This window comes from Lathyrus oleraceus, chromosome 5, assembly GCF_024323335.1.
Source record: "Lathyrus oleraceus cultivar Zhongwan6 chromosome 5, CAAS_Psat_ZW6_1.0, whole genome shotgun sequence".
In the NCBI taxonomy this organism is placed as follows: Eukaryota; Viridiplantae; Streptophyta; class Magnoliopsida; order Fabales; family Fabaceae; genus Lathyrus; species Lathyrus oleraceus.
In genome coordinates this window covers 249,718,997-249,736,111 of record NC_066583.1, presented here as the reverse complement: position 1 = coordinate 249,736,111, position 17,115 = coordinate 249,718,997, and the positions used below count along the sequence as shown (strand labels likewise).

Genomic DNA, 17,115 nt, shown 5'->3' with positions numbered 1-17,115 from the left:
CATTAGGATTAGTAGAATTATCAACTTGCTTTATGCCATGGATGTAAATATCACCTCCATAATTCCACGGAATAGCTTTGCTTGAGGAATACGGTACTGGACCAGGTGCAGTAATGATTAGGGGAGCTACCTTGGGCTCAACAGTAATCTTCACAAGCGCCCTAGTAGCGGTAATCCTCACTGGAACTTTGGACCTAGCAATCACAGATATTTCTTCAATAGGGTTTTCCACCTTAGGAATCTTTTCGAAGAGAATTGTACGATCATCCATCAGCCGTTGAATACCATTTCTCAACTTCAAGCAATCATTGGATCGGAGTATACAGAGATCGCAATTTTCCGTACAACCTGGAAATAAACCAGCTTGCAACAAATTCTTCTTGATGGTCAGGAGAGGAGATGCCAAGTCAGCTACATTAGCAATGTGAGAATCGTCATCCACAACATTAACAGTCTTGTCATGATTAGGCATAGGAGCAGTGATGACATTAGGGGTCTCCGGAGGGTCAAATTCAATTTCTCCAGCGTCGATCATATCCTGAATCTTATTCTTCAACGACCAGCAATCGTTTGTATCATGCCCGGGGCTATCGGAGTGATATGCACACCTGGAATTGGGATTATAACGAGGAAAAGTAGTGTTGGGATTCGTAGGAGGATCTCTGAGGGTAATCAAATTTGCTTTTAGCATACCCTGTAGTGCCTGTGCTAAAGTCATATTGATCTTGGTAAACTGCCTTCTTGGCCTGTCTTGTCTGTGCTGGAAGTTTTGAGATGGCGGTGCTACAATGGTAACTGCCCCAATGGTATGGTCACGATTTTTCTTGTTACGACCCCTTTGACCGTACACAGCATTTGATTCATTCCTCCCCTGATAGGACCTTTTGGTGCTTGCAGAGGTAGCCGCCTGTATCTTTCCAGTTCGAATGCCGCTTTCAACACGTTCACCTGTCAATATAAGTTCAGTAAAACCCGATGAAGAACTTCCCAATAGATGGCTGTAGAATGGGCCAGTCATTGTACTCATGAACATATCCACTAATTCTCGATCAGTCATAGGGGGTTTGACTCTGCCAGCCAAATCCCTCCATTTTTGAGCATATTCTTTGAAGCTTTCTTTGGATCCCATAGTCATATTCTGCAACTGTAGCCGAGTAGACGCTAGTTCAGAATTATACTGGTAGTGCTTGTAGAAGGTTGTCGCTAAATCGGTCCAAGTGCGGATGTTAGAGCTCTCGAGTTGATAATACCATTCTAACTGTGTGCCAGACAAACTCTCTTGGAAGAAATGGATCCATAGTTTCCTATCAGTGGTATACGGCTGAATCTTTCTCACATAAGCTCTCAGATGCATCTGAGGACAAGACGCACCATCATACTTAGTGAAAGAGGGGACCTTGAATTTGCGGGGAATGACCACATCAGAGACCAGACCCAAACCTTCGAAATCCAGACCGGGGGCCTTCTGACCCTCCATAGCTAGCATACGTTCTTCCAGCAACTTGTACTTGCCATCTCTTGGAGAGTACTATTCATTCTCATAATCTTCATCGTCGTCCTCAGGGTTGAAGAGATCGACATTCTCCTCTTCTGAATCATTCTTTGTCTCCTCTTCTTGATCCTTCGGAATTCTAATCTTGACTCCTGCGGCCTGTCCTTTAAGCCTTCTTCCCGGGTTAATGTAACTCCCAGGTTTCTTGTCTTTTTTCTTCTCGAGCAAGAGAGCCTTCAGCTCCTCCTGCCCCTTGAATAAGTTCAAGATCATCTCCTGGAATTGAGCATTTTGAGCCTGGAGATCTTTGACAGTTTGTTCGAGGGCCATTTTTCTGTTTGCAGGAAAACCGTGAGAACATTGATCCCTTTAGAGTACCTGTTATGCAATGTTATGTCATGCTATGCAATGTATGAAATGTTTTCAATGTTTAAAGTCCTTGAAATGGTTAGTACAATGCCACGATGTCATGATGTTATGATGTTATGATGTTATGATGTTATGATGTTAAGTAAATAACAAGCACAAGCAAGTCACACAACCATCATTCCTGAGTTTTAAGGCTTGCATGAGTTCCATAGGTAAGTACCCTCCCCACTGAAGTTTGGTTGGTTCAACCTGTCCTAGAATAGTAACCGGGTTCTAACAGGATCTCAAATCATTGACCTTCCTTTAAGTCCACTTCAGTGCAACACCAAGTGGTTGACCAAAGCTTCCCTAAAGTCCAATCTCAAAGAGTGTAGTATCGAGTCTCAACCAACCCCAGTCGGAACCGAAGTCAGTTATCTCACTACTTTCTAATGGCTAAGATTAGTCAATTAGGGTTCTAAAGGTCTGGTTAATGCTTTGATGACACCACGCAGACGCCAAATTTCTCCTCAAGTAAACATGAGGAACATCAGGACATCCAAAGTGTCACATTAACCGTAGCCATCATTTTAACCATTCTAGTATACGCCGGATAGTCGCGATGATCTCTTGCTACTTACCTAAGGTACACTAGATCCGGGTGTAGGATCTTTCACTCAAGCATAAAATACCCAAGCAATCACGCAAATCAAATAAGTGATCTTTTTATTTTATTTTTTTATTTTTAAGGTAACCTCTCTTTTTAAGGGTCCCCAGCAGAGTCGCCAGTTCTGTCATACAGTGAACTGACTTTGTATGTTTTTTGCTTTGGAAAGAAAATGTCGCGGATAGCAAGAGTCGCCACCGACTTTTCTTTTATCCAATAAGGAAAGGTGGAAAAGAACAGGAAAGACCTTAATTAGATTTTGGGTTCAGGAGGTACATTATACAAAGGGAAGGTGTTAGCACCCTTTGTATCCATGGTTATCCATGGGCTCTTAATTGCTTGATCACTTATATTTTTCTTGTCTGAAAAAATGTTTGTGAACTGCTTAGAAAATTTTTTGAAAAGAGAGTTTAACTTTGTAATGATTCTTGTACGAATGTATACAAAATATTTATCTCGTTTAATTTTGAAAGCTGTTTAGAAAAATATAACTTGGCAATGATTCTAGTACGAATGTATACCAAGTGGTGATTTTCTAATAGATGTTTTGCAAAATGTGAGGTGTGAAAAGTACTTTAAGTTGTGAGTCAGCAATTAAGAGTTGTACCTAATCAAGGTCTTTATAGGCATTTCCTACCCTTATGAGGGTAAAACTGTCCTTACTATTGAGAAGCAAGTAGTCTTGTCCTTTTGGATTTAAGGGACATCGTAGGGTCATCGATTGGTCATTGCAGGCAACATTTGTAAGGATACCTTAGCATTCGAAGGGACGATCATCATTTAACCGTAGGCTAAAGCGACGGGTCATCGAGGGACAAAATCATATATTCGCAGGCAACATCCGAGGGACTATGATTTACCTTATAGGGACATGATGATTTAATCGAAGGGTTTTTGCTAAGTGTATCCCCACATTCGCGGGACATGACCGTAATACCGTAATACCGTAAGGCAACAAAGAGAGGTCCAAGATCACATATTCAAAGGCCATATTTTGCAATCAATTAGGTAATTAGGATGAATCTCCATATTATAATCAATTAGGTAATTAGGATGAATCTCCATATTATAATCAATTAGGTAATTAGGATGAATCTCCACATGGGTATCCCACAAATAAAGTGGAATACCTAGCAAGCTACCTTTTCCGGGGATATGTAAACCCTTACAAAATTCAGCAAACAGGTCAGAATACCAAATCAGGGTGCAATCGAGAATTGCACCAAACCAAAGGAATCACAGCAGTAATAATGTCAGGTAAACAATGCATGGTGATAATAAAACATGTCGGATTAGCAAAGATCAGAACAGAAAAATCAGCGACTGTCATGTTCGCTACTGACTCGCCTAGCGAGGGCCTGGCGAACACTCGCTACATGTTCGCTTAGCGATATGCTAGCGAACAGCTGCGGGTTTTGAATTTTAAAACAGTACGATCTCAGCAAGCTTCACACCCTATGGCTTCCATTACAGAAATTATATGGTTAAACATTCAAGATATTCATATATATTTAAATCCACAGGCAAAACCTCAAATATATTTATGAATTCAATTATGATATCACATGTAAATTAAGAACATAAAGCGGTAATAGTAATGCAAACCTGTTTGCAATTGAATTGTAACCTTGAATTGGCAAGTCGCTCTTGGGGTTGGCGCCGGATTGAATTGGGCGGAGGTGACTTTTGTGCAGATGAGTTTCCTTCAGGGTTTCCTTTAGGGTTGCTCTGAATTCTCTGGGTTAGCCTCCAGGGTTTGCTGTCTGTGGGTGTTTGCCTTTCTCCTCCGTTTTTTTTTCGTTTTCTTTTCCTGACTGAAGTGCTGGTATTTATAATGCTTTTTGTGACCTAATGGGCTCAGAATGAAGCCCAAAAAATTCTGGTATTCGCAAGCTTCGCTAGGCGAAGGATTTGCTCGCCTAGCGAGCAAGCCAGTTTAGGCCATTTTTTGGATTTGGCCACCTGTATGCTGGGTCTTTGTCCCCTTAAGATCAATGTCTTGAAAAATAAGTCGGAGTGCCTTGAAAAACGCCTTGTAATATTAACGGGCAAATTTTGGGGTATGACACAGCTTCCTTGGCTTTGTTCAGCCATAACTCCACCATATCAATAACCTCGTTTGTAACCTAAATCTCGTGGATAAGTTTGTTGCTCAAACTATTCATGATGAGAGAAGGATCTGAAATTGGAAAATACAACAACAACATAAAAATAAAAATATAAACTCTCGAACAAGGAAGAAGAAGAGAGAAAATGTGTACTAGAATTTTTCTGTGATAGATGCGGTGATACTGTCGAGAAACGAGAGTTAATTCACTTATATTATAAGTAATTAAACAATTTCACCGCAGTTGTTTTAAAAAACCGTAATGAAATGTAAAGACTTTCACAATGGTTCTCATATCAACCGTGGTGATATGCATTTCAATTTTAATTTATATATTATAATTATAAGGACAACATCAATTGTAATGAAAAAGTAGAAAATTATTGAAGCTGAGATTCAAACCCTGTCACTCCATAAATGTATAATCATGGTTTATTAGTTAGACCGTAGTGCAATGTATTTTCGTAAATATAAATAAAAAAAGCGAGTCCACAATTGAACCATTACCACGATTAACAAACAGATCATTGTTGTTTAGTGTGACGAAATGTCTATTTTATAGTACTGCTTGCTGAAAAAACAATTGGGATGTGGTTTTGAGACAATATTGCTCTAATAGAAGTCCCTAAGGCATCCATAGTGACCTCAAAGGCGAGACAAAATATGGTAGTTTTAAAATAGGTAAGGCTATCATTGCCTCCTAGAGAGAGTGAAACGTTATAGCTATTGACTTTGTCGAAAGAAATTTGGAGTTTTGTAGAAGATCAGTAAGTGAAGAAGTGATATTGGCGTAATTTCATACAAAAACAACGATATAAGCCAGTGAGACCCAAGAATGCTCACAGGGTCATGATGGAGGTAGGTGTTGGCCCATTCTTAACAAATTTCTGCTTTCCAGGGCCAACTTGTACCACTGAGCCAAATATAATATGCCCTAAGTAGTCCACTTGTTGGACTTTGAACTTACATTTGCTAAATTTGGCAAAGTAATGGTGTTGAAGTAACAATGACAATACCTGTTCGACATGCGATGTATGGTCAGCCTAGGTAGTACTATAAATCGTCAAAGAACACGAGGGTAAATTTTCTTAGAAATGGTCGTAACAAATCATTCATTGCGGCCTGAAATGTTGAAGGCGCATTGGCCAAGCAGAAAGGCATGAGCAAGAATTCATAATGACCGTCCAAAGCATGAAACCTTGTCTTATGAATATCTTCCTTAGCTAAACTGATTTGATGATAGACGAATCTGAGGTCTATTTTGGAGAAAAAAAATGCAGCACCATTTAGTTCAACAAATAATTCATCGATCGTAGGAATCAGAAATCGATCTTTAATGATAATGGTGTTTAGTGCTCTAAAGTTAACACAAAAACACCAAGATCCATCTTTCTTCTTCACTAGTAGGACTGGTGATGAATATGGATTGGTGCTAGGGAGAATAATACCTTCTTTAAGATATCTTTGATCATTTTTGTCATGTTTTCTTTTTTATAATGGGGTAACAATATGTTTTTTTTCATAGGTGCAACATTATGTGTGATGTGAATATGATGGTTATGGCCCCTAGGTGGTGGTATGATATGTGAGATTGTGAAAATGATTGAATACCTCTTTAAAATATGAAGAACTCCGTAGGGATAGAGGCTAACATAGAGGGATCTTCCATTTCCAGTGGTGTATATGCTTCATCAGCTGAAGTGATAATAATCATGGACAGTGTGTGATAGGCTGCAATGGAATCAGTATCCATCATGCGTGTGATTTCATGAAAAAATTCAAGGGACAATGATGGAAAGACGGGTCGTGTAATGGCTACCAAAGTACCGTCATGGTAACACTTCATGGATGAGACTGAAAAATCAGAGACAAAAGGGCCTAATGTTTGAAGCCATTACACTCTAAGTACTACATATGCACCTTGGATTGGTAATAAGTAAAAAAGGGCATGAAAAGTATGTGGTGTTGGGAAAAATTTTCACTAGGGAGCATTGAACTTTCTGGGACTTCCTTTATTAGAGCAACACATTTGTGAGAGACACACCACATATTCACTCAAAAACTTAAGGTGATAGATGGGTCGGTTCTCTCACTTATAAATGCTCAAGTCTCTATATTTCCAACCAATGTGGGACTATTACACACACTACTCACACTTGATACATTCTCAACATTCCCCCTCAAGTGTGACTACACAATGCTTTCCCTCAAGTGAAAGCTCTTCTTACTTCCACAAAGTCTTGTATCGCACGGAACGTTTCTTATTCACCACATTGGCGCCGTTGACACTCTTCAACAAAGCGTTTCTTATTCACCACACTGGTGGCGTTGACTTTCGATACAAGTAAGTCGGTCCCTTTCTCGCACCAAAGGCTCATGATACCATTTGTTGGGGGAGTTTTTTTTCACTAGGGAGCATTGAACATTGTGGGACTTATTTTTTTAGAGAAACACATATGTGATAGATACACCACATATTCACCCAAAACCTTAAGGTGATAGGTGGGTGGGTTCTCTAAATTATAAATGCTCAAGTCTCCATATTTCCAACCAATGTGGGACTATTACCCATATTACTCACACTTGATGCATTTTCAATATGTGGGGACATAGTTAATGACCATGTTACAAAATCCATAACAACTTAGATAGTCTCCATTTCCAACCATCACCTAGAATGGGGACAATGAGGTAATTGGGAGTTTGACAAAAGTAACTATCCTTGGTTGAAGAATGTTGTGAGATCTTCTTGTATCCACAAGTACAAAAATAGGGTGGCCTAAGATTGTTTCATGAAATCTTAGGGTTTTGGGTGAAGGTTTTCCTGCTACCGCATTCATTGAGAGTTAGAAGGATTCATGAAAAGATGCTTTTGGTTCATGCTCAGTAGGTAAGTTGGGTTGTGAAAAAATGTTAAATGTTGAGGTTAATGACAAGGCTGAAGGGTTGGATAGTAATCGTAGATCATGTGTTAGTGTTTTAATATGATTATTTAGGTTTTGTTCTTCAAATAGAAACAAAAGGAAAATGGGCGTTTTACAGCGGTGGCCAGGGGTAAAACGTTAATCACAATTGTAACAAGACCCTTTAGCCTTTCGTGCTTGCATTTCTGCAGGTGTAAGATGTCAGATGGGGATGAGGGGTGTTGATGAATGAGGGGATCTTAAGGCTAATCTGGTTGGTGGGGTAGGTAGTAAAGGTGGTCGTGCATGGTAATGGTTTTGTGTTGGTGGACGAGGTATAAATGAACGGGTAGGTTATGGATTTGGTTTACGAATAGCCTCTAGTTTAGATTCCACTAGTCTAGTCAGACCAATGGCTTCTGAAATAGAGGTAGGTTGAATAATGGCTAGTTCATATTATATTTCTGGTTTGAGTCCTGACACAAAACAATATTTGATTGCAATGTGTGATAATCCAAAAACACGATTGCATGTCGTTTCAAAGGATTTATGAAACCCAATAACAATCCATGTTTGCTTTGGTTTGAATAATGCTTGTTAATGGTTTTCAAACAAGGAAGGTCCAAAACGTAGGTCTAAGGCATAAGTGAAAGCTTCCCATGTGGAAATCAAGTTGTTGTTGTGGAGCCACTGAAACCAACCCAATGCATCACCTGACATGTATATTGCGATACGTGACATAAGCGAATGTGGTTCAATGCCATAATGAGTAAAAGATTGTTCATCCTGAAAGATCCATTCAAGAGGGTCGGATCCATCAAATAGTTGCAATTGTAGCTTAGGTTGATAGGGGGTTAATGTTGTTGTTGAAGGCGATGCACTGTGAGTAGGGGATGGGGATTGTTGTTGTAATTCATATTTTTGGTTTACAATAGTTGAACTGTTTGGATCTGGTTTTCATGTTTAGTATCTTGAGTTAGGCGAAATTAAGTGAAGGGGATGGTTAATTGTTACTCCATTTGTCCCATAATGAATGACCTATTTTAAATAAAAGAGTGTCCCAAAATGAATGACCCATTTCAATTTTTAATGCATTTTTTCTAATTTTACCCTCTAATTAATATTATTTTCATCATTTCCAATACATGATAAATGTAGTTTAATAACACTATCATTCTTTCTCTTTCATTTATTTCTTTTTCTTAATATGTGTGAAATGATCAACTGAATCACTCATTGTGGGACGGAAGAAATACAACGTTTCTAGAATTTGTAAAATATCTTGTTGTCTTGTCATACTATTCAGGAACAAGAGCACCAGAATGATAGGGTAAAAGTTAAGAGATTGAATTTCCCAATGTGGGGAAGCCTTATAGAGAGAAAAGGGAGATTTTGGAATTATTATTGTCGGCCTTTTTCATTACACAGTGGTTCAATAAATAGTAAGATTCTAACAACTATTTTTTTCTATATTTTAGGATCCTAGGACACTTTTAACAATTTAATGAGGGTTATTGACCCCGATAAAAATAACTCCCCAAAAAAACTCCAAAATATGATATACACGTAAAAAAAAACCTTTCAAATAAAGGGTTTTTGACCCGCACAAAATAATTAAAAAAAAAATCTCTCGCGTCATAGACTTTATTAAAGGAGACAACATTCATATCAGGGGCGCCCCCTTGGGGGTGCGAGGAGTACTACCGCACAGGGCCTCCAAATTTTTAGGGCCCCGAATTTGATAGATAGGGTCAATATAAATATAAGACTAACGAATATATATCACTAATTCTATTTTAATATATGATTGTAGTGTAGCCTAGCGGTGACCATATTATTTTGGTAGTAATACAACCTGGTTCAATTCCTTGTTCTTACATTTTATGTATATTTTTACTTTTATAAAAAAAATGTCACCACATTGTTTTTAAATTTAATTTAATATTACAATTAATTTAATAAATATTTTTTTTATTAATATATTGAAGTATATCCTATCCAGCAGTCTATAATCTAAATAAATTACATTTAAATTTATTTAAAATTTAATATCGCAATTAACTTAATTAAACTTTTTTTCTTTTATTAATATATTTTATAGATCTATGAAAATTTTTGAGATGTAATTTTGAAAATATTTATATTTTTGTATCTTTGTGAATCGCTACATTAATAAATTTGAAATAGTAGTTGTGAGACTTTGAAATTTTATAATTTTATATTGTTGATTGTTTATTAAATAAAATGCTTCATTATTAATATTGTGGAAATTGTTGAAAGAATTTTTTTCTTTTATTAAATGGTATGAACTTTCTTTTATAAATCGAAGATGGTAAGAGAAGAAAGACGCGAATAACTAAATTTCGATAAATCAAATTTTTACATAGTATTTTTTATCATCTTTATCTCTATATATTTAATTTTATTTACAATTAAATAATTTTTTTTTAATTTGTTGTATTTTCATCTATTAAATATCTAATTTTAAAATAGAACAGGGCCTCCAAATTGATTGGGACGGCCCTGATTCATATATATGGTATATATTAAGTCCGCATATTTGTTTACTTAAAACGTTATTTTAAGTATTTCATATATTTTAAAATAACTATTTTACTAAATTGAAAGTAATATTAATATTAAAAAATATATATTAAAATATATATATTACATATATTACATTAAATATGAATATAAATTAAGGTAATGCTAACTTGTACCACAAGAGCACAAGTTAAGAGATAAATATAAAAAGAAATTCTTGAAAATTGTGTATTGAATTTATATAGAAACTTATAATTAATAATTTTATTTATTTTTTTAAAATAAATTTTTTATTTGTGAATTTCTTAACATATGTCATTGGGACACAAGTTAGCATTACCTTATAAATTAATTACTTTCAATTTATTAAGTACATATATTCCATTAAATATGAAATACATTTAACTTATTAATAATGAAATACATTCAGTTGATTAAGTACATATATTACATTAAGTATTTTATTTTAAATATATTCAATTTAATAAAATAATTGTATATTAAACTGAAATTAAATAATTTAAATAATTAATTTTGGAAATATATATTAACTATGTAATATATACATTTTGAATTAAAAATAAATCATAAGAAGTAAACTGGTTTAATGGTAGGTGTCACTTTATGTACTTAAGATACTGTCAGTGTATTTCAATTTAATCCTATTAAAATTTATTAAAATTTTTTTTAAAAGTTTCAATTTTTATAAATATTAAAATAATAATTAAAAATGACATTTAAAATTAAAATAAAAAGAAAAAATATATAAAAATTCAGTTAGTAGTATATATCACATTAAAAAATTGAGAAAAATCTACAAAATAGTAATACAAATTCTATTGATGAAATCTATTGAACGGATAAAATGGAAGAATCTTGAAATAATGATGATGAAAAATGAGTTGTTTTTACGGGAGAAAATTAGAAAACTCCTAAATAAGATGGAATTTTTTATTTATATAAAATTGATACGCGTAAGGTAAATATTAAGTCTTATTTTTTTTTAGAAGCACTTGTATTAATACGCATAAGGGGTGCAACCCAATACAAAGGGAAATGTTACAATCCAATTAAACTAGCAGGATTAGCAAACCATAAATCTCTATTAATATCTATATTAAGTCTTATTAAGTCTGGTTTTTTTCTTTCTTCTGTTTGGTATATAATTGATATGTGAATAAATGAAAAACGCCATTTTTTTTCATTGCGTAGAATTAAAAAGTCAAATTTATAGCTTTGTACCTGCATAATCTGAGCACGCAAAACACTAATTTGTTTGTGGATCCCACATATTCCCCCCAGATGTAAGATGTAAGATGTACTAGCGTCAAATACTATTTGTGATTTCCCTCTCAAGTGTGAAAACATTTTCTCAATCTTATTCCCATTTTTTTTTGTCTTTAGCAACGATATGTACTTTTTAATTTTTAAAAGTTCAAAAATGTTATATTTAACAACCACGTTCAACAAAAACTATATAAGGGTCGTCTTATATAGACCTGAATTAAACGTGAAATTTAAATAAATTTAAATAAAATACTACAACTTTTTTAAATTAAAAATAGTAAAGATATTCTATTAGATATTTTTAAAGCATATATGTCTTTATGTCTTAGACAGCGCTTTGGCCAAAAGCGCTTTATAAGACCCTCTTATTTTAAAATTTTTAGGTATACCTTAGACAGCGCTTTTGAAAAGCGTTGTCTAAGCCCCACCCCCTTAGACAGCGCTTTGGCCAAAAACGCTTTCTAAGACCCTCCTATTTTAATTTTTTTAGGTATACCTTAGACAGCGCTTTTCAAAAAGCGCTGTCTAAGCCCCCCCCTTAGACAGCGCTTTTGCCTAAAGCGCTTTCTAATCCCCCCTTAGACAGCGCTTTTTACAAAAGCGCTGTCTAAGGTATACGAAAATTTTTGAAGCTTTTGTTTTAAACCATATTTTTTCCAGGTTTATAAACCAGAATTTCTACCTGTTTTCAACCAGATTTTGACAGACAATTATCACATTTTATATATGCCATTTTGGCCTTTTTTCTACCAATTTTTAGCTAACAAATATATATATATACCAATTCAAACCAATTTTGCCTTAAATGTATCAAAATATATACAAATTTATGTACACATTTACAAGTCATAACATATACTACAAATGTACACATTAATTACACAAATTTATGAACAAACATTGAGTTTTATCATGAATTGACACCACTCCTCTTTGATTTCGTCCACTTGATCCTTTGTATAAAATGCACACTTGAATTCATCAAAGTACTACATAATAATATAACATATTTTGAATTAATTCCAACTATTTAATTATATGAGATATGTGTAAATATAAAAATAACTCATAAGTTAGAAATACATACATCGATGGGAATCTTTAATCGGCCCAAAGCAAGAGTATCTCGCATAAACCTCAACATGAAATACCCGCAATCTATTTGATTACGTTGTTGAGGACACTACATATGAAAAAAAATATATGGATTATAAATCCTAAGTTTTATCAAGTATCATCACTAATATAATAAAAAATGTGGTAATTAAAAATATACCGCCACTTTAATCCATGTAATGGAGTTGGCGCCCCTCCTTGAGGTTTGGATATCTCGTTGGGCCCGAAAAGCTTGTAGGACGCTAATAAAATAAAAATGAAGCAATTAGAACAATTCACATAAACTAAGAAAAATTTTGAACATTCTCACTTACGTGTCAATTAGGACCTTCATATCCGGGTATGTTGTCCAATCATTTCCTAACGAGTCAAGATAATACACAATTTCTCGGATAGGATTGATTGCGAGCAACAACCAATGTCCACTGTAATGATTAGGCAAATGTTAGATGGTAACTTGGAAAATAATTATAATAGATGAATTTAGAATGAAATGCTAACCCGGTATTAAACGGTATAAAAAACAACTTCTCCGCATCTTTATTGTCCATGAGGATCCGAAGAACGTACTCCGTCACGGTATCCGGTCTACTTAAGATTAAACCTAAGTTGACGGTCGTGGGTGCTAAGAATCCGAATGACACGTCCAAACCATTGGGGCGCATCAATTTGTCATACAAAAACCTAATATAAAAACATCATTAACACCTCTTTTGAAACATAAAGTAAACCGGATTAACATAAAGTAAAAGCTAACATGGTGCATCAATTCAAAGCAACACAATTCAATGAAAATCACCTAAAACAACAGCGTATGGCATTCATTAAGGCCTGCGGCAGTCCATACATAAACATTACACAAGCATCATTACAACATGAGCTGAACCATCAACCTACAATAAAACAACAATCCACCTACAGACAAACCATAGTCATGACCTGCTTGTATCATGGCTGCATCATGGTAAGATCCTAGACCCTGCAGCACGAAATCTGCACCAAACCTATACTAAACCTGCACCACAAACACAATGGACAAATGAAGAGCTGCTGCCAAACACCAAATCAGTAGGAGTAGATATGCCTAAACCAAAGTCAGAATAGGAAGTGAAGCTATGAGACCAAATGACCAACCTGCTGTCAAGTCAATGCCATACCATAAACACCTGTAATCAATCACATGTTTAGTGGAGAAGGAATTCCAATTGTAAACAATGCTCATCAGATAATACAAATCATGATCTCATGCACTGTGGATCAACAACAACGCAAGCTATCAACAAACAACGGTTCCAATTATTGTGATGCACGTTGTTGTCCTAACCATTCAGAAATCCTCAGAAACATCATCAACACTGCACCAAAACAAAGAAACCAGTTAGTAGTAGCACAGACTGACTGACATAACATTAATCACATACTACCCTATCCAACTAACAACATCCCCACAACTCTAACCTAACCCATTACATTCCCAACCATAAAAATTCCAATCTTATACATTTAATTCAAACCAAAGTTCATGATACAATGACCATTCATGTTTTCATTCCAAGCATACCATAAATAAGTATATACACCAACAGTACATTGCAAAACATAAACCATTCCAATTCACTACAAGCCATGATGCAATGCGGCATTAGCTATATGTTGGTCTTCGATGAGAGCCTGTGCAGGCTTGAACCAAGTTGTAAAGCACAGACCAAATTCCAGATTGGACCTGCATCAAGTCAAGAATCACCAATCAAGTTCATCCTAACCTGATGTTTAATAGGACACAACAGTTCACCAACAGAGCAGTACCCTAGCAATGTTAACAATTTGATTTCTAACCAATACCAACAGGAATTCATAACCGTTAACTTCCTAAACTAACAAAGCTATCACTCACCAGTTAAATGGCACCAACCAGATAATGCCAGCCGGAATTGCGTTTCTAGCACAGCAATAAGACAGAAACTAAAAGAAAAGACTTCCCATATGCAATTACGTACACCATGAAAAGAAGAATTTATATAAACATTGCCCATGAATCAACGCAACAAAGATGAACTGGAAAAGAAAGTCTTGCTACCTTGAATCATGCGATCAACAAGTGCTTTGTACCAGCCAAACTTAGCAGCACAGCAAATATTTTCCTCATCTATTTCAAAAAGCTCCGTCAAAATCTTTTCTGCAGTTTCAATTGAATCGCTGACAGGTCCGTTTAGAATGGTAACAAGGTAATTGACCGTGCTGGGATGCTCAGAAAGTTTTTCGCAGAAACTTTTATTCCAACCAGAACGGTCTTGAAGCAATTCATAGAGCAAATCAACTACTTCCTTTATTACTCTAGAGTCATTGTGTAAGCAGGAAATAATGTATCGCCATCCTTGAGATTCAACCACTTTTTCCTGTAAAATATTATGCAAATGTCGAATTTAAAACTAGTTGAAGAATGTCTACATCTCAGTGCAGCATATGTAAAAAATTTATGCTCAGCTTAAATGAAAAATAAAGACTGTTTACCTTGTTTCTTGCATGCCCCTCAACAGCACCCTTCAAAGTAATCAAGATCTTCATCTTGACATCTATAGAATCAGAGTTCCCAAGGATGGAGATGATAATATCAGTAAGTTCTCCTATAGAAATCCAATCCTTATTAATCGAATTCTCTTTTATGAGAGCCTGCATCTGACTCAAGGACTCGTGCAATAATAAGCCAGAATTAGATAATAAGTTTTCCCTGATAGACTTTATTCTGAAGCAGCAATTAAGTTCTCTCCACTCTACTATGGATTCTCTTAACCGAATGTTCGACCTTAAGGTAGTATCTTCAAGAACCTCTTTCGTTTTCGGGTCAGTCATATTGCCATCATCAAACCAAACTTCGATGGCAGATCTCTCACATGTAGTACCGGTGCAAAGACTGACAGGATCTACCATAACAGCTTCAGTTATCGAACAACAGAAAGAATTAAGTGGCGGAATATATTTTTCCCTTGAACCATATCTTTCTATTACCTGAACCCTTTGAAAATATTGCTTCTTAACTTCTTCGAAATCACTTGCTGTATCAGCTTGAGAGAGTAGCAAAATGATCTGCTCCAAAAATATAACTTCTGCTCTTTCTTTCCTGTTTGCAGCTTCTTCTTTTTCCCACCTAATGCTGGCTATCTCTTTGCTGATCTCTGAAGGCTCCACTGGCACCCCGACTGCCCTTGCTATCTCTTCGAGCATATCGTTCACAAAAGCCTGATCTAATTTTTGCTCCTTAATTCCATGGTTCAACTTATCAACAATGTCAAGCTGAGATTGTGAAGCCTCAAACTCGGCCCTTTGCATCTCACTCTGTAGTCTGTTGACTTGATCAGAAATTCTTGATAGGACTTCAGTATTTGCAAGAGACAATGCAGCTAGAGACCTTCCGATATCCCTAATGACTTGTTCAACTTCCTTGACTATGTAACGACACTTCATAAGTAAGTAAAAACGGCCGCTGTTCCTGTACTTCTCAACCAAATTACTTGCTTGTTTTACATCTGATTCAAGAGACTCCAGAGCAACCCTTGCAGCTTGTGACTCATTCAGTTCCTGAAGCTGCAATTCCTTTAGGACTGGTGCAATATCAAGCAGGTGTTTCGAAAGGATATTAAAACTTTCTTTGTCGATAAGAACATCTTTTGCAGCATTAGCTGTTCTCACAACCTGGCTAGTTAAAACAGCCAAAATTGTACCTATCGGTATGAGTTCCAATCCAACCATGGTAAGCGGTTTGTAGTCTCTTGAGTTTTTTACTCAAACCGTATTTCTATTATGCAGAGTATGGAAGTTGAAACCACAACACCAAAAAATTGTTTCTCGTTTCCCTGCAATCAAATTCCTCTCATGGAGTCCTCTATGAAGCATAAAAATTTGAGAACAGGTCATTGAACTGAAAGAAGGGAAGGATAGAGACTAAAAGAGAATCATTCAAGCTAACAAAAACAAACTGAATATTGCATCTAAGCTGCAACCACTGCGATTCTAACATGCAGAGAAGAAAGGTGTTCCCATTGCTAGGTAAACAATAAGTTGGAAAAAAGAATAGAAAAAAAAACAATTAAATAGACTTAAAAAAATTGATACCATAACAACATATATGATATATCAACTAATAAAGAAGAGATATAGATATACAACCTTTTAAATAAAGAAGATGAACTGCAATAGCTTTGTCATTCACAGAAACTCATATCACAAATCCTTAAAGACTGAATGAAACAATAAATTATTATCTTTGCTCACCGGTAATTCCAAACTATCTATATGTCAGGAAAGTAACCAGGCAAAAGCTTAGAAGTCAAGTTGGTAATAATGTTGGCAATCACAGAAAATAGCAATTTGATCAAAATTTGGACTTGAAATAAAAACTTGTTTAATTAATTAATTACCTATGAAGATAATGATTAGTAGAACAGTAATGACTAGATAATCCAACAATTTCCTCAAGGTCTTGAGATCAGAGACGAGTTGCTTAGTCTGTTTCCCCAAAGTATGCCAAATTGGATCCAACTGTCTCCTGACAATCTCATCAAACGACTTGAACAACCCATTCTCCACAGTCAAATCCTCCACATCAACCTTATTCGTCTTCCTCATCTCCTTCAAGCACGCACCCATAACTTCA

General features: G+C 35.6%; 1 protein-coding gene across 2 annotated transcripts; it reads right to left on the bottom strand.

Annotated features, from left to right (window-relative positions):
- Positions 1 to 13,282: 13,282 nt before the first annotated feature.
- On the bottom strand, positions 13,283 to 16,781 carry LOC127083557 (putative U-box domain-containing protein 42). Of its 2 annotated transcripts, XM_051023869.1 has the most exons (5): positions 14,976 to 16,781; positions 14,542 to 14,860; positions 14,026 to 14,187; positions 13,599 to 13,819; positions 13,283 to 13,479 (listed from the first exon to the last, which is right to left on the bottom strand). In XM_051023869.1, the coding sequence occupies exons 1-3, from the start codon at positions 16,209 to 16,211 to the stop codon at positions 14,111 to 14,113; spliced, it is 1,632 nt and encodes a 543-aa protein (XP_050879826.1). In that variant the 5' UTR covers positions 16,212 to 16,781; the 3' UTR covers positions 13,283 to 13,479; positions 13,599 to 13,819; positions 14,026 to 14,110. The 2 variants fall into 2 exon arrangements, with proteins under 2 accessions (XP_050879826.1, XP_050879827.1); XM_051023870.1 differs by lacking the exons at positions 13,283 to 13,479; positions 13,599 to 13,819 and having other exon boundaries at positions 14,042 to 14,187; positions 14,359 to 14,860.
- Between the last annotated feature and the right edge of the window lie 334 nt (positions 16,782 to 17,115).

Coding starts and splice junctions, on each gene's coding strand:
- LOC127083557 (XM_051023869.1), bottom strand. CDS start 16,211: ATGGTTGGATTGGAACTCATACCGATAGGTACAATTTTGGCTGTTTTA. Junction 14,861..14,975: donor AGGGGCATGCAAGAAACAAG/GTAAACAGTCTT, acceptor AATATTTTACAG/GAAAAAGTGGTTGAATCTCA. Junction 14,188..14,541: donor TGTTGATCGCATGATTCAAG/GTAGCAAGACTT, acceptor GACTTGATGCAG/GTCCAATCTGGAATTTGGTC.